This window comes from Oncorhynchus clarkii, chromosome 2, assembly GCF_045791955.1.
Source record: "Oncorhynchus clarkii lewisi isolate Uvic-CL-2024 chromosome 2, UVic_Ocla_1.0, whole genome shotgun sequence".
Classification (NCBI taxonomy): domain Eukaryota; kingdom Metazoa; phylum Chordata; class Actinopteri; order Salmoniformes; family Salmonidae; genus Oncorhynchus; species Oncorhynchus clarkii.
The window spans coordinates 50,176,887-50,200,597 of record NC_092148.1 but is presented as its reverse complement, the minus strand read 5'-3'; the positions used below and the strand labels follow the sequence as shown (position 1 = coordinate 50,200,597).

The 23,711-nt window shown below is 45.7% G+C and overlaps 1 protein-coding gene across 5 annotated transcripts in view; it reads right to left on the bottom strand.

Annotated features, from left to right (window-relative positions):
• The window catches only part of LOC139369033 (transcription factor SOX-6-like), a 152,389-nt gene that overhangs the window by 10,752 nt on the left and 117,926 nt on the right, over window positions 1-23,711 (bottom strand). For all 5 annotated transcript variants that reach the window (XM_071108612.1, XM_071108611.1, XM_071108613.1 and 2 more), the window contains 6 exons: window positions 22,343-22,419; window positions 14,214-14,363; window positions 12,958-13,132; window positions 12,006-12,187; window positions 3,633-3,741; window positions 2,072-2,245 (listed from right to left, as the gene is read on the bottom strand). In XM_071108612.1, the coding sequence (XP_070964713.1) occupies window positions 2,072-2,245; window positions 3,633-3,741; window positions 12,006-12,187; window positions 12,958-13,132; window positions 14,214-14,363; window positions 22,343-22,419 (867 nt within the window). The remainder of the gene's footprint in view (window positions 1-2,071; window positions 2,246-3,632; window positions 3,742-12,005; window positions 12,188-12,957; window positions 13,133-14,213; window positions 14,364-22,342; window positions 22,420-23,711) is intronic.

The following is a 23,711-nucleotide window of genomic DNA, read 5'->3' as shown; positions in this document are numbered from 1 at the left end:
TTGCCTTACATCTCTTTACCTACCTCATTTGCATATGCTGTACATGGATTTTCCTACTGTATTATTGATTGTATGTTTGTTTATTCCATGTGTAACTCTGTGTTGTTCTATGTGTCAAACTGCTTTGCTTTATCTTGGCCAGGTCGCAGTTGCAAATGAGAACTTGTTCTCAACTAGCCTACCTGGTTAAATAAAGGTGAAATAAAAAATAAATAAATTATAGTTTCGTTGGTGATGTGGACACCAAAGAACTTGAAACTCTCGACCCGCTCCACTACAGCCCCGTCGATGGTAATGAGGGCCTGTTAGGCCCGCCTTTTCCTGTAGTCCACGATCAGCTACTTAGTCTTGCTCACATTGAGGGAGAGGTTGTTGTCCTGGCACCACACTGCCAGTTCTCTGACCCCTCCCTATAGACCGTCTCATCGTTGTTGGTGATCATCAGCAAACTTAATGATGGTGTTGAAGTCGTGTTTGGCCATGCAGTCATGGGTGAACAGGGAATACAGAAGGGGACTAAGTACACTCCCCTGAGGGGCCCCAGTGTTAAGGATCAAAGTGGCAGACGTGTTGTTGTCTACTCTTACGACATGGGGGCGGCCCGTCAGGAAGTCCAGGATCCAGTTGCAGAGGGAGGTGTTTAGTCCCAGAGTCCTTAGCTTAGTGATGAGCTTCGTGGGCACTATGGTGTTGAACGGTGAGCTGTAGTCAATGAACAGCATTCTGACATAGGTGTTATTTTTGTCCAGCTAAGAAAGGGCAGTGTGGAGTGCAATTGAGATTGCATCATCTCTGGATCTGTTGGGGCGGTATCTAGGGTGTCCGGGAGGATGCTGTTGATGTGAGCCATGACCAGCCTTTCAAAGCACTTCATGGCTACCGACATGAGTGCCATGGGGCGGTAATAATTTAGGCAGATTACCTTTGCTTCCGTGGGCAAAGGGACTATGGTGGTCTGCTTGAAACATGTAGGTATTACAGACTTGGTCAGGGGGAGGTTGAAAATGTCAGTGAAGACACTTGACAGTTGGTCCGCACATGCTTTGAGTACACGTCCTGGTAATCTTTCTGGTCCAGCGGCCTTGTGAATGTTGACCTGTTTAAAGGTTTTGTTCACTTCGGCTACTGAGAGCTTTATCACACAGTCATCCAGAACAGCTGGTGCTCTCGTGCATGCTTCAGTGTTGCTTGCCTCGAAGCGAGCATAAAAGGCATTTAGCTCATCTGGTAGGCTCGCGTCATTGGGCAGCTCGCGTCTGGGTTTCCCTTAGTAGTCTGTAATAGTTTGCAAGCCCTGCCACATCCGACGAGCATCAGAGCCGGTTTAGCTATTTGGCATGGGTCCCCAGTTGGGCCGACCAACCAGTGCTCCCGCACATTGGCTAACCGGGCTATCTGCATTGTGTCCCGCCACCCACCACCCCCCAACCCCTCTTTTATGCTACTGCTACTCTCTGTTTATCATATATGCATAGTCACTTTAACCATATCTACATGTACATACTACCTCAATCAGCCCGACTAACCGGTGCTACTTTTATAGCCTCGCTACTTTTATAGCCTCTCTAGCTTCGCTACTGTTATTTTACACTGTCTTTTTACTGTTGATTTATTTCTTTACTTACCTATTGTTCACCTAATACCTTATTTGCACTATTGGTTAGAGCCTGTAAGTAAGCATTTCACTGTAAACACCTGTTGTATTCGGCGCATGTGACAAATAAACTTTGATTTGATTTGAGTAGGATTCAATCTTAATCCTGTGTTGACGCTTTGCTTGTTTGATGGTTCGTCTGAAAGCAATTGCTGTCTGTGGTAGATCAATCCACTTAATTTTTGCAACTGAAAGAATCTGTATGACCTGTATGGCCACGGTATATGGAGGGCATATTTAATATATATATATATATATTTATTTATTTTTGACACTTCATTCAGACAGTAAGGAAATCAAACAGGCATGTGGGAGAAAGAGTGAGAAGGACGGGATTGAACCCTGGTCTCCGGTGGGGAGTTTTATATGCCACATGCCAGGGAGTATTACCACTTGACCACAGCTCTGCCATCTTACCCAGGATCTTGCTGATGTTGGAGTTGTGCATGTCGGGGAAGGTCTGCAGGATCTTCCTCCTCTCGTCCTTGGCCCACACCATGAAGGCATTCATGGGTCTCTTAATGTGGGGCTCAGTACTGTTCCTGCCCCTGGTCTCCCTGAAGACCCGGGCCTCTGTAGTGCAGGAGACACCTGTGGGAAGGGAGGGCCATTTCATGACTTACTCAATCACTCACTCGTTCGTGTAAAAAAACTTTTAAGCCACAGAGTACATACATTGCAGCACAGTATGTCTAAGAGCGTGGCTTCCAGACAGTGAGGGAGGGGACAATTGAAAGTGTGTGTGTGTGTGTGTGTGTGTGTGTGTGTGTGTGTGTGTGTGCACTTGTGTTTTACAGTAAGGATGGGGTCTGTCTACTCTACACAGAAGACCATAGAGGCCGCAGAAATAGGGGTGGACCCCCTTGCTGCGGTCGCCATCAACGACGCTCTGATTATCAGACAGATAACATCTCTGTTTACGGTCCCGTGTTTACAGCTCTGATTTCAAACCACAGCATGATGAATGCTTACCAATCCACCGTAACCTGTAAACACTGGGGGTTTTATAGAAAACAGGTGGGCTTCTGGGCCAGAAAATATTTTAAAAACCTATTCCGTTTTTAACTGCCTTGCTTCTGTTTGCATACTTCGGCAGGGTGGAATTGTCTGAGACACAAACAGTGTTTGGTGGGTTGGAAAGAGGGGGAGAATCTAGAACACCGCTTCTTGTTCCTCGTCGACGTACAGTAAGAAGCCCACTGAACAATTGTGTCGTGTTAAAGGTCCTTAATTTGAAAAACTAAACGGAAGCCCCGTCATTTGGTTTGCTATAAAGTTCAGGGGTTGTGATGGGGGTATTGAACAACTGTAAATATCACAGAGTGAGCCTTATTGGTGCAAGGCAGGGGTTTGTGCCTGGACATTCAAGTGTCCACTTACTGAGGCGATCCGAGGAGAACACAATAAATATTTGGGTCTGGTGAATACCTGTGTGCAGAGCAGACGATCTCTCTGTCTGTGTCTCTGCCGTAGGGAACACAGTTGAAAGAGGCCCCAAAAGTGGTGCTATCTAACCAAGGGCCCCAAGTGAAGGGTCACTGGCATCTATTTAGCCTGAGCAGGATGTGCCCACTTTTGCCTCGAACCCAACCTCTTTTCCTGTCTGTTAAAGATCTATCTGACCCTCTCTCTTCTCCTCTGGTCTCCTACTATTACGCACCAAGCCATACAGCGGCAATGTACTTCTATACACATTCATATAAACAGGGATGGCAAGCATACACACAGTCATAAACATGAACCAGAACACACTGTACTGTACAGTATGAAACGTACGTAAAAGTATGGAGAACTGAAAGAGATGTGTATGTAGAACTTTCAGGAGATGGACAGAAAGGGAGAAAAATGTATTTCTTTGGACATTTTTTGAAACAAAGAAAGAACATATTATTGAGACATTTTGAAAGAAAGAAGGAACATATTATTGAGACATTTTGAAAGAAAGGCAGGGGGGGGGGGGAAAGAAGAGGAAACTCACCATCAACATCCTCATGTCTGGTGAGGTCAATGACCCTGTGGCCCGTCTTTCCATCATCCTCTCCCAGGTTGCCCAGGTGCTGACTCAAACTCTCAAAGTGCATCCGCTCCTAAAACACAGAGAGGTCAAAGGTCAATAAGGGTTGATTCACACTACGGAGCCGAGCCAAGCGAGCCGAGCTGTTACGGAGCTGACCTGGTTTACGCACGCACCACAGTTGTCGGAACCATGCTGGAAAGAACAATGTGAAAATAAATATCCAAGCCAGCACAGTACAGTTTGGGTCTGCCTAATAGCGTGAAAATGCTATTAAGAGTCCAATTAAGAGGCCTGTAAAGCTCTGGTATAAGGGCTCAGAGAATAACACAATCATCACATCACAGAACACACATTCTCAAAGAAATTCAGCAATTTAGCAAACGTACACAGCAAACAAGTTTCGGTCTTCAATGTGTAGCTGTTTGCATTGTAATTTGGCCGTCTTCGGATCAAAGGTTTTGCTCTTCTTTGTGATCTTAGAGGCGGTCTATATGAGTAGGTTTGTGCTAATGATCGTGTGGCAAACTCGACTCGTATTTTCTCACACACTGCTTTTGGCGAGAGGTAAGAGTTTAAAGACAGCCACTCCAGCTTAGGGGAGGTAGGGGAGGAGGTTTTTGAGAAAAGACCGGATCGAAAAGAAGAAGAGAAGAGAACAGGAGAATAAATGAAGTCAAATAATACAGGAAAAATGAAGAGAGAGCGTGCGCGCGCGAGAGCGGGAAAGACAAAGAATGCCCCCCCCCAAAATGATTTATGGCCACAGAACAAGATCATTCGCCAGATCTATCCAGCGCAGCGCTACCATGTAAGCTGCCACTGACTCGATGCTCCCCACCCATCCTGCCTACTGAGTCTCTGCTTTTCCTGCACTGTCCACCCATCCTGCCTACTGAGTCTCTGCTTTTCCTGCACTGTCCACCCATCCTGCCTACTGAGTCTCTGCTTATCCTGCACTGTCCACCCATCCTGCCTACTGAGTCTCTGCTTTTCCTGCACTGTCCACCCATCCTGCCTACTGAGTCTCTGCTTATCCTGCACTGTCCACCCATCCTGCCTACTGAGTCTCTGCTTTTCCTGCACTGTCCACCCATCCTGCCTACTGAGTCTCTGCTTATCCTGCACTGTCCACCCATCCTGCCTACTGAGTCTCTGCTTATCCTGCACTGTCCACCCATCCTGCCTACTGAGTCTCTGCTTATCCTGCACTGTCCACCCATCCTGCCTATTGTCTCTGCTTATCCTGCACTGTCCACCCATCCTGCCTACTGAGTCTCTGCTTATCCTGCACTGTCCACCCTTCCTGCCTACTGAGTCTCTGCTTATCCTGCACTGTCCACCCATCCTGCCTACTGAGTCTCTGCTTATCCTGCACTGTCCACCCTTCCTGCCTACTGAGTCTCTGCTTATCCTGCACTGTCCACCCATCCTGCCTACTGAATCTCTGCTTATCCCGCACTGTCCACCCATCCTGCCTACTGAGTCTCTGCTTATCCTGCACTGTCCACCCATCCTGCCTACTGAGTCTCTGCTTATCCTGCACTGTCCACCCATCCTGCCACCTGAGTCTCTGCTTATCCTGCACTGTCCACCCATCCTGCCTACTGAGTCTCTGCTTATCCTGCACTGTCCACCCATCCTGCCTACTGAGTCTCTGCTTATCCTGCACTGTCCACCCATCCTTCCTACTGAGTCTCTGCTTATCCTGCACTGTCCACCCATCCTGCCTACTGAGTCTCTGCTTATCCTGCACTGTCCACCCTTCCTGCCTACTGAGTCTCTGCTTATCCTGCACTGTCCACCCATCCTGCCTACTGAGTCTGCTTATTCTGCACTGTCCACCCTTCCTGCCTACTGAGTCTCTGCTTATCCTGCACTGTCCACCCATCCTGCCTACTGAGTCTCTGCTTATCCTGCACTGTCCACCCTTCCTGCCTACTGAGTCTCTGCTTATCCTGCACTGTCCACCCATCCTGCCTCCTGAGTCTCTGCTTATCCTGCACTGTCCACCCTTCCTGCCTACTGAGTCAATGCTTATCCTGCACTGTCCACCCATCCTGCCTACTGAGTCTCTGCTTATCCTGCACTGTCCACCCATCCTACTTACTGAGTCTATGCTTATCCTGCACTGTCCACCCTTCCTGCCTACTGAGTCTCTGCTTATCCTGCACTGTCCACCCATCCTGCCTACTGAGTCTCTGCTTATCCTGCACTGTCCACCCTTCCTGCCTACTGAGTCTCTGCTTATCCTGCACTGTCCACCCATCCTGCCTCCTGAGTCTCTGCTTATCCTGCACTGTCCACCCTTCCTGCCTACTGAGTCAATGCTTATCCTGCACTGTCCACCCATCCTGCCTACTGAGTCTCTGCTTATCCTGCACTGTCCACCCATCCTACTTACTGAGTCTATGCTTATCCTGCACTGTCCACCCATCCTGCCTACTGAGTCTCTGCTTATCCTGCACTGTCCACCCATCCTGCCTACTAAGTCTCTGCTTATCCTGCACTGTCCACCCTTCCTGCCTACTGAGTCTCTGCTTATCCTGCACTGTCCACCCATCCTGCCTACTGAGTCTCTGCTTATCCTGCACTGTCCACCCATCCTGCCTACTGAGTCTCTGCTTATCCTGCACTGTCCACCCATCCTGCCTACTGAGTCTCTGCTTATCCTGCACTGTCCACCCATCCTGCCTACTGAGTCTCTGCTTATCCTGCACTGTCCACCCATCCTGCCTACTGAGTCTCTGTTTATCCTGCACTGTCCACCCTTCCTGTCTACTGAGTCTCTGCTTATCCTGCACTGTCCACCCATCCTGCCTACTGAGTCTCTGCTTATCCTGCACTGTCCACCCTTCCTGTCTACTGAGTCTCTGCTTATCCTGCACTGTCCACCCTTCCACCCGCTCCGTCAAATGAGTCTGCCACGCTCCAAAACTGTGGTGGAAAAGACTGTTATATATATATATATATATATATATATATAAATAAAACACACACACACACAGCGGGGTCTGAAATTGTTGGCACCCTTGATAAAGATGAGGAAAAATGACTGTATAAAATATATAATTCAAATACTGAGCTATATTGTATGATCAAAAACATTCTATTATTTTGAACTAACACAATTGCTCATAGAAAGAGATTTTGACACCCCTGTTTTAATAATGGCACTGAGCATTTTTCTAAAATGCTTTATAGACCATTCCTCCATACAGAATATTTCCAGATCCTTGACATTCTTTGTCTGGGCGTATGGACGGCCCTCTTCAATTCAAACCGCAGGTTTTCAATGGGATTTCAATTCTGGCGATTTTGTGGTCAATTAATGATTTCTTTGTGTATTTTAATGTGTACTTCGGGTTACTGATCCACTTGTGGCCAAGTTTCAGGCAGAGGCAACCATGTCCTGGTACTTGGTCAAGTTCGTGATGCCGTTGACTTTAACAAGGGCCCCAGGACCAAAAAAAGCCCAATAACATCAAAGATCCACCCCCATATTTTACAACAGGAATGGGGTACTTAGATATCTGTTTATGTACTGTCATTTCAATGCCAAACCCACCACTGGTGTGCATGGCCAAAAAGCTCTACGTCATCCTGGAGTTGGTTAAACGGCATTGGCACTTGGACTGAAACTAGTGCTCTGGTCAGATTACATGGAAATTCACCTCAACGGGGCTGTCGTGGAGCGGGTTGAGAGCTTTCAAGTTCCTTGCTGTCCACATCACTAAGGACCTATCATGGTCCAAACCCACCAACATAGTCGTGAAGAGGGCCCGACAATGTCTATTCCCCCTCAGGAGGCTGAAAAAGATTTGGCATGGGACCTCAGAACCTTAAAGAGTTCCACAGCTGCGCCCAATGAGAGCAACTTGACTGGTTGCATCACTGCTTAGTAGAGCGTCCTGCCATCCAGGGCCTCAATGCCAGGCGGTGTCAGAGAGGAAGGCCTGAGAAATTGGCGCATGTGACAAATAAAACTTGATTTGAAATAGAGTTCCTTGACCACGCACACCAGTGGTGGGTTTAGTGTCGAAATCAGGACGCACAAGGCGAAAATAACCCCATACCCACTGTAAAAATATGTCGGTGGATCTTTGATGTTATGTGGCTGTTTCTGATTCTACAGGCCCCGGGGCCCTTAACGGCATCATGAACTACCAGGATATTTTTGCCAAAAAACCTTCAACGGGGGATTTCGAGTCACCTAAAGACCTTATAGGAGACGAATACAGACAATAAAGAGACAATGACTTGTAACGATTTTTTAAAGAGCCAGTCTCTGCCTGCAGAGAAACTGAAGGGGCCAATATCAATTCCAATACTCACAGAACACTTGGAAACAGTCTACAGGACTAACTCAAGATCAAATCAGGACTCACCCAAAAGTCCCCCAAAAAGTCATTTGGGACTTAATCTGCACCCGTACTTAGTATGGCAGCAAGCCTACAGTCAGAAGTCCAACGTGCTCGCTCGTAAATGACAACAATGATGAATAATCGACATTAGCTACATTGTTCAAAGCCATAAAAGAACGTTTTAAAAAATATACAATTGTTACTTTATGGGACTGAGACTTGTCCAACATTCAACTCTTAAAAAAGACACACAGAGCTCCTCTATTGGCTAGGCTCTCCTGGGCACATGTTTCAACGGGTTGCTATGGCAGCCCTATAAACACCGCGCCGGCCGAGCAGTTTTATCAGCGTCGTGTTGAGCTCATTACCGCGGCGACACATACGGGCAAACCCTGCTCTCACCGACCCACAAATGTTAACAGCTTCCTCCAGGAGCAGTGAAATCCCTCACTCCTCCTTCTCTCCCTCCTCCCTCACTCTGCCTGTCATCTCTCAACACAGACGCCTTGCCCTGTTGCCCACTGAAACTAAAGGAGCTCATGGCCCACCCTATTTAAAAAATAGTACACAGAGTGTTGAATAAATGCAGTGCCCGCCATAATTATTTGGTCAGTGACAATTTTGTTGTTGTTTTAGCTGTACTGTACTCCAGCACTTTGGATTTGAAATTATATAATGACTATGAGGTTAATATGCCAACTGGTAGCTTTCAGTTGAGGGTATTTTCATCCATATCAGTTGAACTATTTCCCCCCACACACAAACACACACACACATTTTAGGGGACCAAAAGTATTGGGACGAATTCAGTTATATTGTCATGGGATTCTTCTGTTGAAGGAGAGGCGGACCAAAACGCAGCGTGGTTATTGTGATACATCTTTAATAAGGATGAAAATAGAACAATATACAGAACCGTGAAAAACCGAAAACAGCCCTATCTGGTGTAACAAACACAAAGACAGGAACACTCACCCACAAAACCCAACACAAAACAGGCTACCTAAATATGGCTCCCAATCAGAGCCAATGACTAACACCTGCCTCTGATTGAGAACCATATCAGGCCCAAACACAGAAACAGACAAACAAGACATCCAACATAGAATGCCCACTCAGATCACACCCTGACCAAACAAAACATAGAACATACAAAGCAAACGATGGTCAGGGTGTGACATAAGTATAGTATTTGGTCCCATTTTCCTAGCACACAATGACTACATCAAGCTTGGGACTCTACAAACTCGTTGGATGCATTTCCTGTTTGATTCGGTAAATTTTTCAGATGATTTTGTGTCTAGTAGAACTTAACCTAAACCTCATAGTCATTGTATCATTTCAAATCCAAGGTGCTGGAGTACAGAGCCAAAACAACAACAAAATTGTCACTGTCCAAATAATTATGGCGGGCATTGCATTTATAGGCCTTGAATTTTAACATCAACGCTAACGCAAAAGTATTTATACATGACTTAGCTCAAAAAAACGATGAGACGCGTCCTACCAATGACAACGCGCGCCATCACACCCTGTGAATAGCACAACAGGCAAAAGAGACGGCTGTGTGGTGACTGGCCGGACTTGACTCAAGGCATCCCCATTCTAATGTTCTCCTCAACCTTCCCTCCTTTCCCTGCAGTGTGGCACACTAAAGAGCTGGTGTGACGTAGTTGAGTAGTCCCGACAGCTCATGTCAACTACCAACAGAGTTAAGTGGGTTTAGTGACAGGGGCGTTCAAATAAAGCACTAGTCCTCTCCTGAGTAGGACGCATTAACGCTCTACGCAAGGGCAGCTCGCTTGCTCAAAACTGGCCTAAACTTACTCCACACACACACACACCTACACACACACACACACACACACACCCTCAGTCTCTCTCTCTCTCACACACACACAGTATCACACACACAGTCTCTTCATATAAAGTTACACCGCACACTCTCTCCAACCCAAGCTGTGGCATAAGAACCCATTCATCTGTGTGGATACCTCACTCAATCCCTTTATGGCTGAGGTGGATCACGTGTTTGAGTCGTTTCAGACTGTCTAATCTAATGCCCATCTAAAGAATGTCTATAAAAATGTCCCCAAAATAGCTTTTCTTGAAAAGCTAGAAAATGCTTTTCAAGAAAGCATGACGCTCAGACGGAAATACACGAGTGTAGCATCTCCATTGAATTGTACAGTGGTACCATTTTGCAGAACGGAGGAGGTGAGTCATGAATGGACTAAGACAGATATAATCCTATGAGTGTCTAAAAAGAAAAAGCTCCCTTTTACAGAAAAAGGATACTTTTAAAGCTCAGAAAAGCACGCTCGAGGAACTGTTGTTAGGTAACGAATAACACTGAACTACAAACACTGCCCTGCCCTGTTTTAGAAACGGAAACAATTACTTTGAGGGATTCCAAAGTTTTATTAGAAGGTATGGAGCCATAAAGTAAATTGCTGCATCTCTCGGTTTGTTCTTATAAAGTCGGAAAATATAGTGTTGGTACAAGTGAGAGCGGAACAGAGAAACGCATGAGAAACTCACCTAAAAACCTGTTGTTCACAATCAACCAAGCTTCATTTGATCATGTAAAGGCCCAGTACAGTCAAAAATGGGATTGTCCTGTGTTTTTGACTGGTACTGTATATTTCCACACTATGAGGTTGGAATAATACTGTAAAATTGTAAAAATTATGCTAATGCCCTATTAGTGTAAGAGCTGTTTGGTGGGATGGAGTTTTGGCCTGCCCGGTGACCAATAATATACCATAATTAATAGACCAATAAGAAAGCGAGTTTCAAACCTCTCTGCCAATAAGAGCTAGATTCTGTTTTTCCCTCCCCACTCAGACCAGTCCCAGACAGTCATAGCTAAATTCTTGCTTGATAATTTCTAAGAAGCCATTTTATTCTTTTTTTTAACCATTTTAATTGAAAACAATCACATTAAGGTACTTAATTGTCACCCAGAAATGTGATATTTGATATTGAGATAAAAAAACGGGTGCATTGGACCTTTTAAGATAATTGATACATTTAGACGTTTCGATTAGGATCATGTAAACCCATCTACAAAAAAAAAAACACATTCAAAACACTGATAAATAGCAGAATATTTTTCACCACTTTGAATGTTTTCAACCACTTAATGTGAAACAAACAACTCCCAATCAAAAGCAGATATCCTAGTTGAATATGTACATTAAGCTTGGCCTAGTTGGGGCTGTGGGAGAAGGGGTTCAAAGTATGCATCGCTGAAATATTCATGGTTCATCTTCGCTTTCCTCCTTCCTGTCTGCCAACATGGGGATCAATCAATCCCTTCGGAAGACGGCAGGATCATTTCCTCTTTTTAAAATGTATTTTCCCTTGCTCCTGTCCCATGATTGACAGATCTGATTGATATTTTTGAAGATATTTTTTAACATGGGGGTTCCCGTGGGTGTACGATTAGGGGGCGGGGGGGGGGGGGGGCAAGAGGTGCTGCTGGACTCAAACCCCCCCCCCCCCCTGCTTCACACACATACACACACACAGGCACACACACAGGCACACACGCGCGCACACTGACGGACACACACACACGGCCCAGCTGCTGGCTGTTCAAAGCAGTCTGGGCTTCTGGGTGGCCATGTGGACATGAACGAAGTTAGGATCTCAAGAGCACTGGCCAGGGATCCAGAGCAACAAAAAAAGCAGACATAACAATTTCCCCTTTACAGTACATGCATGACTTGAGAGGAGAAAGTGACAGAATGACAGAATTGGGCTTGCCCTGTGTCAATCTGAGAATGGCGTTACAGGTGCGCACGTGAGTAGACAAGTGTACATTGTTCAGGCTTCTGTCGGCATTGTGAGGCTAATAGCGCTAATTAGATAGTAGCTAGTGTGTGTGTGTGCGTGTGTGTGCGTGTGTGCGTGTGCGTGTGTGTGTGCGTGCGCGTGCGTGCGTCTTTATCGGTGCCGTGACTCTGACCTTGCTGCCATTGCTGAAACTCATGCCGCTCAGGGCCGTGAGCTTGGCCTCCAGGCTTTGCTGCTGGTGATGAAGCTGTTCTCTCTGGATCTGCTCCCTCATCTTCCTCGCCTCCTGGATGGCGCTCATCACCGCATCCTGGTCCCCAAACAGTGGCGTGGGGTTCAGGCTAGACAGGATGTCTGTGGGCGGGAAGCATTGAGCCCCTGTCAGTGGTCTGATTGTGACGGACAGAGCAGCAGACCGATCTGAAATCACTACTGTGCGTGAACTCACAGGAAAAACGTCGGAATCCAAAGGGACACCGACCGTAGCTCCTATTCTTTGAGACATGCGTAGAGAGCAATATTGTGAAAATTGTGCCTCGACTGTCCGAGGGTGAGGTGGAGCTGTTACCGTATCGCTTGTACATATCCGGCTCTTTCAGATGAACACATGTGCCTAGGTGGTTGAGGCTAGGGGTTTATTTTGGGTTAAACAACAGCGTGGGGTGCAAACTTTCCGTTGCCTTCCTTTTCTAACGGGGGGCCAGTCAAAAAAGGTTGAAAAAATAGCACATAGGAAGGAAACACGAGTGATGCGGCTCTAGAAGACCGAGCAAAATAGTTTCACCGTAATGAGAGGCTTGAGATTGGGCTTAATCACAGATAGCATAACGGTTTATGTTACAGGGCAGACAATGATGTTAGGAAGTCTCTTGAAACCAAATAACGTGTGCTGGGTTTCACTGCTTCCGCTAACTGGGTCTTTCAGGGGGGCTAAATACAGGGCTTTAGACTCTCGTAAATAAAAAAATTAAAAAAACAGGTCTCCTTTGGGGTTGAAATCTCGTGACTTGAACTAGCGGAGGATGCTAGGACTGTTTGTGTGCAGCGTGAAGGGGTTTGTGTGCATTTACATGTGTACCTAATGTGAGTGATTGCGCATGCATGTGTGTGTTCCCTGCACCCACCCAGTGAGCCCCTGCCCATGTTGGAGAGGGGGCTGGGGATGCGCCTCTTCCCCATGCTGATGGGCCTGCTCTTGTTGCCAGGGTACAGGCTGTGTGACGGCGAGGATGGGGAGTGGTGGGGCTCGCCAGTCTTGGGTCGGGCTGAGAGATTCAGGGGCTGTGTCGATCCTTCCTCCTGGGGAAGACAGAAGAAAGAGTGGGCACAGAACTAAGCGAAGGCTGAAAACACACCATGGCCCTGTTACATGGGAAAGTATTTTGACGGTGTTATGAAGGTATTATAACAAACTGCTTTAAGTGAAGACCTGGTGAAAAACTTGGCTGTTGGTTGGAGAGTGTGTATAATGTGTTTTAGAGTGCGAGAGTGCTTTAAGCCTTTTGTGGTGTTCCCCAGGCCACTGTGTTGGGACAGCACATTATTCAGAGGATGAGAAAAATAAGGCTACACAGCTATATTTTCAACCTCAGATTGCTACTTGATCAGGTCTTTACTCAATTATCCCCCCTCTCAGGTCGTGGCCATTTATAAATACATTTGATCAATTCGATCAAAAATACAGGGCTGTACTGTTCACCACTCCAGCGCTCAAATTGAAAGTCCCTTAACTATCTCATCATCCAGTAGGGTTGAAAAAAAGCCAATGGGACTTTTGTTGTGGTGTCTTATCCTCTCTTTCCTAATCAAAGGTTCATGACCACATCGCCTCACATTGAGTTTGTGAGAAATCCCTGGAAGGGGACAACAACTGGAAAAGAGGAAGCCTCTTGTGTGGTAAAGGATACGCTAACAAACATGGATTTAATTTGAAACCGGTCTTGAGGAGAGGAGAAGGAACGTGATTTGGGAGGCTGGGGGGACGGGTGGGAAGCCAGTGTGGGCTTTAGCGAGAGTGGAAAGGGGTTAGGGAAGGGTGGACGTTCCAAGGCCAGAGTACTACTGTACAGCTGCGGTGAATTCTGACTCTGGTCTATTGTGATGCTGGTTGCAGCGACCCCACATAGACACATGGCTCCCATTATTGCCTCGTCGAGTCAGGATTACGAGTATGGTCTCGAGCTCGCTCCAGTGAAGAGGTCTGAGCCCATGCCAAGCAGCAGCCAGTGCCAATGACTCCATGAGCGTGTGTCTGTGTGTCTCCGTATGAGCGCATACATGTTCACTCCCTTTCACTTGAATCATTGCCGTAGCCAGTGATTCATAGATAACCAAGGTCCAAAACCAAACACACAAAGTCAAGCATAAAGGGACAGCTCACCTTAATGTGAGTGACAGGACTCGATGCTCTCTTTTTACTCTTCAAGGCAGAGGGTGAGAGGGGGCCTGAGGAGTTTTGAGGCTGCGGCAGGGAGGCCATTTTGGCTCCGGGCGAGATCTGCATGCTGGCCAGCTGGGCAGCGTACAGCTGCTACAAAGGGAGGAAATAGGGAAACCGACAAGTGATTAACATCAGCAGCCAGCCGCTAGTCGGACACTTACTTCCCGCCTCCTCTCTTTGTATGACTCAGTGTATCGTTTTCTTATCCCTGCTTGGCAAAGCTCCTGTCTACAATGTGATGTGTGTGTCAGAGCCAACCACACACACACACACACACACACACACACACACACACACACACACACACAATTCTGAGAGAAAACACAGAGCACTTGTCTTTAGTTGATCGGTTTGAAGCTAGAATGAAAAAGATAACGGTGAACATTGTTGGAAGAATATGTTTGTTTACCAAGGTTGGGTTCCAGAGAAAGCACATTTAACTCAAATTGTCAACGGTGTATCTACGACGCCAATTCATTCAACTGATGCTTGGAACAGAGGGGCGTGTTGATTCATATCAACGCTTGGATCCAGTTTGAGGTTTTGAGTGTTCCTCAAAACCTCAAGTCAGAGAAATGCTTAAAAGTTAAATGACAGAGTACACATGTATATATATTTCTTACTCTTCACAGAATAACTCTTGAGAATCAACCTCAATTCAGTCCAAGACACTTGGTAAATATATATATTTTTTAAACAATCTAGCAAAGAGAAACACAGAGTCTCTGTCTGAGGTCCAGCAGTCTGAATCAAAGCTCTGACCACTGCCTGAAACCGCTGTCAACCTCCGTCTGAGGACTTGACAACATATCAAAGCCCCAATCCTGCAGGAAAACCACCCAGAAATGGCCTGTGTTCAGTAAAACTTGGCCTGCCTCACTCTCCTCCCTACCTCCTCCTCTCCCCCCTCCCTCACTCCTCTCCTCCCCACCTCCTCCTCTCCTCTAATCTCTCCCTTTCACCACTCTTCTTTAATTTTATGTTCTCTCTCCTTCTCTCTTGTATCTTCTCTTCTCCTCTCCCCCCTCCCTCACTCCTCTCCCCCTTCACCTCCCCAGTCTTCGCTCCCCCCACCCCTCTCCTTCCTCTCTCCCCAGTCTCTCATGGCCCCAGTGTTGTGAGATCTAATTTCACTTCAGTATAAACTGCTGGGCCTCCTGGGAGCTCTGAGGTCCGGGAGGAGGGCGGCAGACACACGAGACCCACCGCAGCGGAGCGGAGCGGAGGACCGCCGCGCCGTCTTATTCTGGGGTTCAGGCAGTGAGTTGGACGGCCCTCTCCCAAGCCGATATTAAACACAAACAGAAGGTGCCCTCGCCGCAATGAAACAAAGCCCTGATGTCACACCGCTTATTTTCCTTGGAGCGTACGAGGAGCGCCCGGGCCTCTGGCGATATGAGATCTGCGCAAGAATGTGCTTTGAATGACTGGTGGGGCCTCACACGTCAATCATTAGTGGCCGCAAGCGTTACTCGCCGCGGTGCATGGCTGCTGTTCATACGACTGGGGAGGAGAGGAGAGCTGGGATTGAGGTATCGACGCGGAATGTCTCGGAGGCCCATTGCACATGCACAAACACACACACTGTCTCGCTCTCTACTAAGCACGAATTATGTATGGGAATGAGTAAGACAGTTAGACACCGGAAGTCTGAGTTATGGGCCTCTATACCCAAGTACACTCACACCCACACAAACTAAAACAGGAATGCCCCGCCCCTTTAAATATGGCTGCCAAAACAACATCAGACAAGAGCTTCACACATACAGTGCATTCGGAAAGTAATTCAGACCCCTTCCCTTTCTCCACATTTTGTTATGTTACAGCCTTATTCGAAAATGAATAAAAAATAAATAAATCCATATCAATTTACACACAATACCCCACAACGACAAAGCGGAAACACTTATTTTTTAACATTTTACACATTTATTACAAATAAAAACAGAAATAGCTTATTTACATAACTATTCAGACCCTTTGCTATGAGACTCGAAACTGAGCTCCGGTGCATCCTGTTTCCATTGATCATCCTTGAGATGTTTCTATAACTTGATTGCAGTCCACCTGTCTATATAAAGGTCCCACAGTTGACAGTGCATGTGAGAGCAAAAACCAAGCCATGAGGTCGAAGGAATTGTCTGTAGAGCCAGGATTGTGTTGAGGCACAGATCTGGGGAAGGCTACCAAAACATTTCTGAAGCATTGAAGGTCCCCGAGAACACAGTGGCCTCCATCATTCTTAAATGGAAGAAGTTTGGAACCACCAAGACTCTTCCTAGAGCTGGCCGCCCGGCCAAACTGAGCAATCGGGGGAGAAGGGTCTTGGACAGGGAGGTGACCAAGAACCCGATGGTCACTCTGACAGTGCTCCAGAGTTCCTCTGTGGAGATGGGAAAACCTTTGTGAAGGACAACCATCTCTGCAGCACTCCACCAATCAGGTCTTTATGGTAGAGTGGGCAGACGGAAGCCACTCCTCAGTAAAAGCCACATGACAGCCCGCTTGGAGTTTGCCAAAAGGCACCTAAAGACTCTCAGACCATAAGAAACAAGATTCTCTGGTCTGATGAAACCAAGATTGAAGTCTTTGGCCTGAATGTCAAGCGTCACTTCTGGAGGAAACCTGGCACCATCTCTATGGTGAAGCATGGTGGTGGCAGCATCATGCTGTGGGGATGTTTTTCAGCGGCAGGGACTGGGAGACTAGTCAGGATCGAGGGAAAGATAAACAGAGCAAAGTACAGAGAGATCCTTAATGAAAACCTGCTCCAGAGCGCTCAAGACCTTAGACTGGGAGAATGTTCACCTTCCAACAGGACAACGACCTTAAGCACACAGCCAAGACAACGCAGGAGTGGCTTTGGGACAAGTCTCTGAATGTCCTTGAGTGGCCCAGCCAGAGCCCTGATTTGAACCTGATTGAACATCTCTGGAGAGGCCTGAAAATAGCTGTGCAGCGAAGCTCCCCACCCAACCTGACAGAGCTTGAGAGGCTCTGTAGAGAAGAATGGGAGAAACTCCCCAAATACAGGTGTGCCAAGCTAGTAGCGTCATACCCAAGAAGACTCAAGGCTGTAATCGCTGCCAAAGGTGTTTCAACAAAGTACTGAGTAAAGGGTCTGAATAGTTTGACATTTTTATACATTTGTATTTTTTTTTAAAAACCTGTTTTTTCTTTCATTACGGAGTAGTGTGTGTAGATTGATGAGAAGAACAAGGCTGTAACACAAGAACATTTGGAAAAAGTCAAGGGGTCTGAATACTTTACAAATGCACTGTAGATCTGACAAACACGGCCCGTAGTCGACTGTAACTGGGGAGTCAAGCGGTGCAGATTGCCACAGTCATTCTTAGCCACATTGAGTCTTGTAAATGTACAATTTGACTATTGTTTACCTGACGTCGACCCTATCCTTGCCAATTGGCATAATGCCGTTTAAGGAACTGTCTAACAAACAAAAGCGTAAAAAAACAGGCCTTTTTCTCCCTTTTCCCCGGAAAAAAAACACAGTGGGATCGATGGCCGGGCTAAAAGCCAATGTGCAACGTAAACAACGCCAATCGCACCTCTCGCTTTTCAGTAAACCCTGAGGAAAGACAATGCAGTGATTTTCTAAATTACAAATTGACAAACAGTCTTCAAAAAGACCCCTCGCTGCCTGATTATTGGACGGGAGCTCTGGCAGTTAGTGCTAATTTGACTGAAACTAAATGACGAGTGTCATTTTCCTCCATCAATGCTGGTTTTGATAGCCAGGTTAGTGAAATAATATGCAAGAGAAAGCATGTTATTGTGCTTTATACATTTGAATCTGAGGGCTGAGTAGTGCTGATCTAGGATCATTTGTTCCTGATAGATAATAATGAATAAGACTACATGGATCCTAGATCTGCCCCTAGGGGGAGTGGGAGAATCCCCTTAGCTAGCTAGGTTTCTATTGATCAGGAAAACAATTGGGGTTTTGTCTTTTTCAGCAGGTTAGCAAGGAGAGAAGGGGGGTAATGGACTGCCTGTCTGCCTGACACTAACTAAGGAAAGGCTAAATGAAACACTTCCTGGTGTGTGTGTGTGTGTGTGTGTGTGTGTGTGTGTGTGTGTGTGTGTGTGTGTGTGTGTGTATGTGTGTGTATGTGTGTGTGTGTGTGTCCGTGTGTATTCCTATGTGTGTGTGTGCGCGCGCGAGTGCATGCGTGTGTAAACGCACGTGTAAACATTCACATTAAGCGTGTCATATATATATTGCACACATATGATATTCCCTCTCATACTGTATACTCAAAGCTGAGACTCATTTAGAACACATCACCACTCCTCAAGTTGGGCCAATGCCCCGAAACATTTAGACTCGATTCTCCTATAAACTCGTGAAAAATCACAAATGTCCTGCCATGAAGGAAATCACATGCAGTAGGACACAAAGATCTGCAAACGCGACGTCTCGTGACGACAACAGGAACGTCTGCAAAGCAACTCCATTGCACTCGCATTATTCTTTGATTGAACAAGACTGCAGACGCGAGACACCGGCCATAAGGACTGGAAACAATTGTATGACGAAGTTCCCACGGTGGCAAGGGGACATTTAGGTTTGCATCCCAAATGGCACTCTATTCCCTATATAGTGCACTCCTTTCGACGTGAACCCTATGGGTCCTGGTCAAAAGTAGTGCACTATATATATATATATATATATATATATATATATATATATATACAGTGCCTTGCGAAAGTATTCGGCCCCCTTGAACTTTGCAACCTTTTGCCACATTTCAGGCTTCAAACATAAAGATATAAAACTGTGTTTTTTTGTGAAGAATCAACAACAAGTGGGACACAATCATGAAGTGGAACGACATTTATTGGATATTTCAAACTTTTTTAACAAATCAAAAACTGAAAAATTGGGCGTGCAAAATTATTCAGCCCCCTTAAGTTAATACTTTGTAGCGTCACCTTTTGCTGCGATTACAGCTGTAAGTCGCTTGGGGTATGTCTCTATCAGTTTTGCACATCGAGAGACTGACATTTTTTCCCATTCCTCCTTGCAAAACAGCTCGAGCTCAGTGAGGTTGGATGGAGAGCATTTGTGAACAGCAGTTTTCAGTTCTTTCCACAGATTCTCGATTGGATTCAGGTCTGGACTTTGACTTGGCCATTCTAACACCTGGATATGTTTATTTTTGAACCATTCCATTGTAGATTTTGCTTTATGTTTTGGATCATTGTCTTGTTGGAAGACAAATCTCCGTCCCAGTCTCAGGTCTTTTGCAGACTCCATCAGGTTTTCTTCCAGAATGGTCCTGTATTTGGCTCCATCCATCTCCCCATCAATTTTAACCATCTTCCCTGTCCTTGCTGAAGAAAAGCAGGCCCAAACCATGATGCTGCCACCACCATGTTTGACAGTGGGGATGGTGTGTTCAGCTGTGTTGCTTTTACGCCAAACATAACGTTTTGCATTGTTGCCAAAAAGTTCAATTTTGGTTTCATCTGACCAGAGCACCTTCTTCCACATGTTTGGTGTGTCTCCCAGGTGGCTTGTGGCAAACTTTAAACAACACTTTTTATGGATATCTTTAAGAAATGTCTTTCTTCTTGCCACTCTTCCATAAAGGCCAGATTTGTGCAATATACGAATGATTGTTGTCCTATGGACAAAGTCTCCCACCTCAGCTGTAGATCTCTGCAGTTCATCCAGAGTGATCATGGGCCTCTTGGCTGCATCTCTGATCAGTCTTCTCCTTGTATGAGCTGAAAGTTTAGAGGGACGGCCAGGTCTTGGTAGATTTGCAGTGGTCTGATACTCCTTCCATTTCAATATTATCGCTTGCACAGTGCTCCTTGGGATGTTTAAAGCTTGGGAAATCTTTTTGTATCCAAATCCGGCTTTAAACTTCTTCACAACAGTATCTCGGACCTGCCTGGTGTGTTCCTTGTTCTTCATGATGCTCTCTGCGCTTTTGACGGATCTCTGAGACTATCACAGTGCAGGTGCATTTATACGGAGACTTGATTACACACAGGTGGATTGTATTTATCATCATTAGTCATTTAGGTCAACATTGGATCATTCAGAGATCCTCACTGAACTTCTGGAGAGAGTTTGCTGCACTGAAAGTAAAGGGGCTGAATAATTTTGCACGCCCAATTTTTCAGTTTTTGATTTGTTAAAAAAGTTTGAAATATCCAATAAATGTCGTTCCACTTCATGATTGTGTCCCACTTGTTGTTGATTCTTCACAAAAAAATACAGTTTTATATCTTTATGTTTGAAGCATGAAATGTGGCAAAAGGTCGCAAAGTTCAAGGGGGCCGAATACTTTCGCAAGGCACTGTGTATATATATATATATATTTTTTTTCTTCTAAAGGGTGCAACTTGGGATGCATACCCCGGGCTCCTAAAACATTCTGCAGCTTGTTGTGCAGGTCATGAATGAGGAAATACGATGAGTGAATTAGCTGTATTCTAGTTCCCTTCCTATGACTTTACCATAAGCGCAACTTATTGTTGACGTAAAATCAATAAAGGGTGTGGAATGCAAGAGACGTGGAGATCAGATCTTGTCTTCCATCTTTAAAGAGTTTTAAATAGAAGCATAACTTTATAGGAGTGTAATGGATTTGGTATTCCTCTTTCTTTCGTTCTGTCTTTCTTTCTTTCTTCTGACCAATCACATCAGATCTTTTCCAGAGCTGATTTGATTGGTCAAAAGAGCAATTAGCGGAAAATTGGGCTGACTTTCTTTCTTTCTTTCACTCCAGCTGATGTATGCTTACATTTGTCCCCGATACATACAGTAGACAATGACCCTGACACACGTTCATCCGCAGCTCTTTGACTCTCGAACACTACGATAAGAGTGAAAACACACTATTTTTCTCAACGTTGTAGAGACTGTTTCGTACTGCAATGACAAATGGAGCTGTTGAGGCCTGTTACCTATTGTCTGTGTGTCTCTCTGTATCTCGCTTGTGTGTCGTTTTTTCATCTCACAGTGTCCATCTTTCATTTCACGCTGTGTCAATTTGTCTCTCTGGCTGCGTTTACACAGTTAGCCGAGTTCAGGATATTTTTACCCCACTAATGGCTCTTTTGACCAATCAAATCAGCTCTGAAAAAGATCTGATGTGAACAGATCTGATGTGATTGCTCAAAAGACCAATTGGTTGGAGATCCGAATTGGGCTGCCTGTGTAAACACAACCTTTGTGTCTCTGTGCCTCAATGTGTCTCGCTGTGCCTCAATGTGTCTCGCTGTGCCTCAATGTGTCTCGCTGTGTCTCGCTGTGTCTCAATGTGTCTCAATGTGTCTTAATGTGTCCCATTGCGTCACACGATGTCTCTTTTTTTGCCGGCTATGTCTCGCTGTCATCTCACTGTGTCCTCGCCGTGACTCGTCTCTCAGGCGGCAGAGCTACATAGGAAGCAGAGCCTGGCCTGAGAGAGGAAGACTGTCCTGTTCTTCGTCTTCTTGTGTAGCCATGTTCTATGATAGCTGTTATCTATACGTGCCAATTGCTAACCACAGGTGTCAAGCACCCATAAAAAAAAGATGACGAATTGCCTAGGCCAGGTGCTGTGCTGGTGGGTTGGAACTCGGAATATCAAAGTGATTTATCACATTGGCCTTTGTTTGACTCTGCCCGACATGTTTCAGAGATTAATAGCGTGAGTCTATAGGATTTGGTAAACATGGGAGTCTATAGGGGGTTGATTAGTTAGCATTGTCGCTAATGCCGAGTTAGTTTGTTAGGGAGCGACTGTTTCACAAACTGATAATAACATTGGCTTATTGGGATCTACCCTCTAGAACTAATTCCCTCCGCGGGGGAAAAAATAAAATAAATAAAATACATTTTGCACCTGGTGCAGATATTTGGTAGGCCTAAATCCTGGCACTTTAAATACTTGTTAGCATATCAGCATCTTTCCTTTGTGGAGCAGCACATGGGGGTGTAGGGTGAAGTTGCCCCTAGATGCTGATCTCGGGTCAGTTTTAGGACCAGGAGCTGGTCCTAGATCCTACGGGAAACGTTTCACTGCAGGAGCAGCACATGGGCCTACCTGATGGAGCGGGCTCAGTCCTGAAGCGGCTGCAGCTGCCATTGTGGTTGGAATGAACTGCATGGGGTAGTTATCACCTGTCAGGAGGGGAGAGACAACACAACACACAGCATGGGATTAGACAAGGGAGTTTACCACACCTAGAGAAAGCCTGCACCCCTCCCCACACCAGACCTATTTGCTCACTCTGGTTCTCTCTCTCTCTTTTGTTTGTTTGTTTGACTCATTCCTGTAGGTGGCTTCCCTAAATGTCTAGTTCCTCCACAACAAAAAATACAATTAAAATACTGTCACAAAAAAAAAGATAACCACAGGCCACCCCTCCTTGAGATAACTTTATTACTGAATTTATTACTGAATTGTATCATTTTTTATTCCATCTCCTCTCTCAAAGATGTCTTATGTTCTTGTGCTAGGTTTTACAAGAGTACTCTAAAAACGCTAGAATGTATTATTTTGAGCCCCATAAAGTATTCCAGTATTCCAGCCCACGGGGGGTTTTATTTGGCCCCCAAATTTCCTGACCATAAAAACATATACATTTGCTGTAAAAACACCAGGAAATCAGCTCCAAGTGATTAACATTTAGGAAATGTGTTCCCAAGTATTCCCACGCATAATAGAGAGACACGTGATCGTCTACATAAGCAAGGTTCGAAATTATCATGTTTTCGTCAAATATCTATTTGTGCTTCTTGCGGTCAATTTGCAGTCTACTCATTATTTGCAATTACGTCCCCCCCCCCCCCCCCCCCCGACCGTCCGCTCCAGAAAAAAATTGTCCCGCGGCTGAACCTAGTCGATGATCCCTGATCTATTCATTAACATGTTGTTGAGTAACATCTGTACAGGTGTCGTATCTTCATTTGATCACTCTGTTGTCACAGAGAATCTTCCTGGGGGGGGGGGGGGGGGGGGGAATTCAAAAGAACCTCGTGACTTCACGGAAAATCCGTAGTTCTATTTCTTTCGCTAGATCTCACAGCTAAACTACAGCCTACAAGAGCCTCAAACTCATTTCCTGTTAGAAATTAGCACTTTGATTGAAGATAATCATATCCTCCTGCTGATGGGACTATTTTACTCCTGTGACGTAACTGGTCAAATTAAGGACCCCACATCTGTATGCGTGTGCAGTGTCTAGAACTGCGTCCCAAAATAGCACCCTAATTGCCTACATAGTGCACTACAAGTCTTTCGGTAACGTAATGCATTATATAGGGAATAGGGTGCCCATTCGGGACAAATCCTGGGCCTTGGAATGTGTGAAAGAATGGAATGTGGAAAAGGAAGAGTAGAAAATGGAAAGCAGGTGGTGACTAGAATACTGCCTTGGGAATACCATGTACTCCAGGGAGAGGGAGTCTGT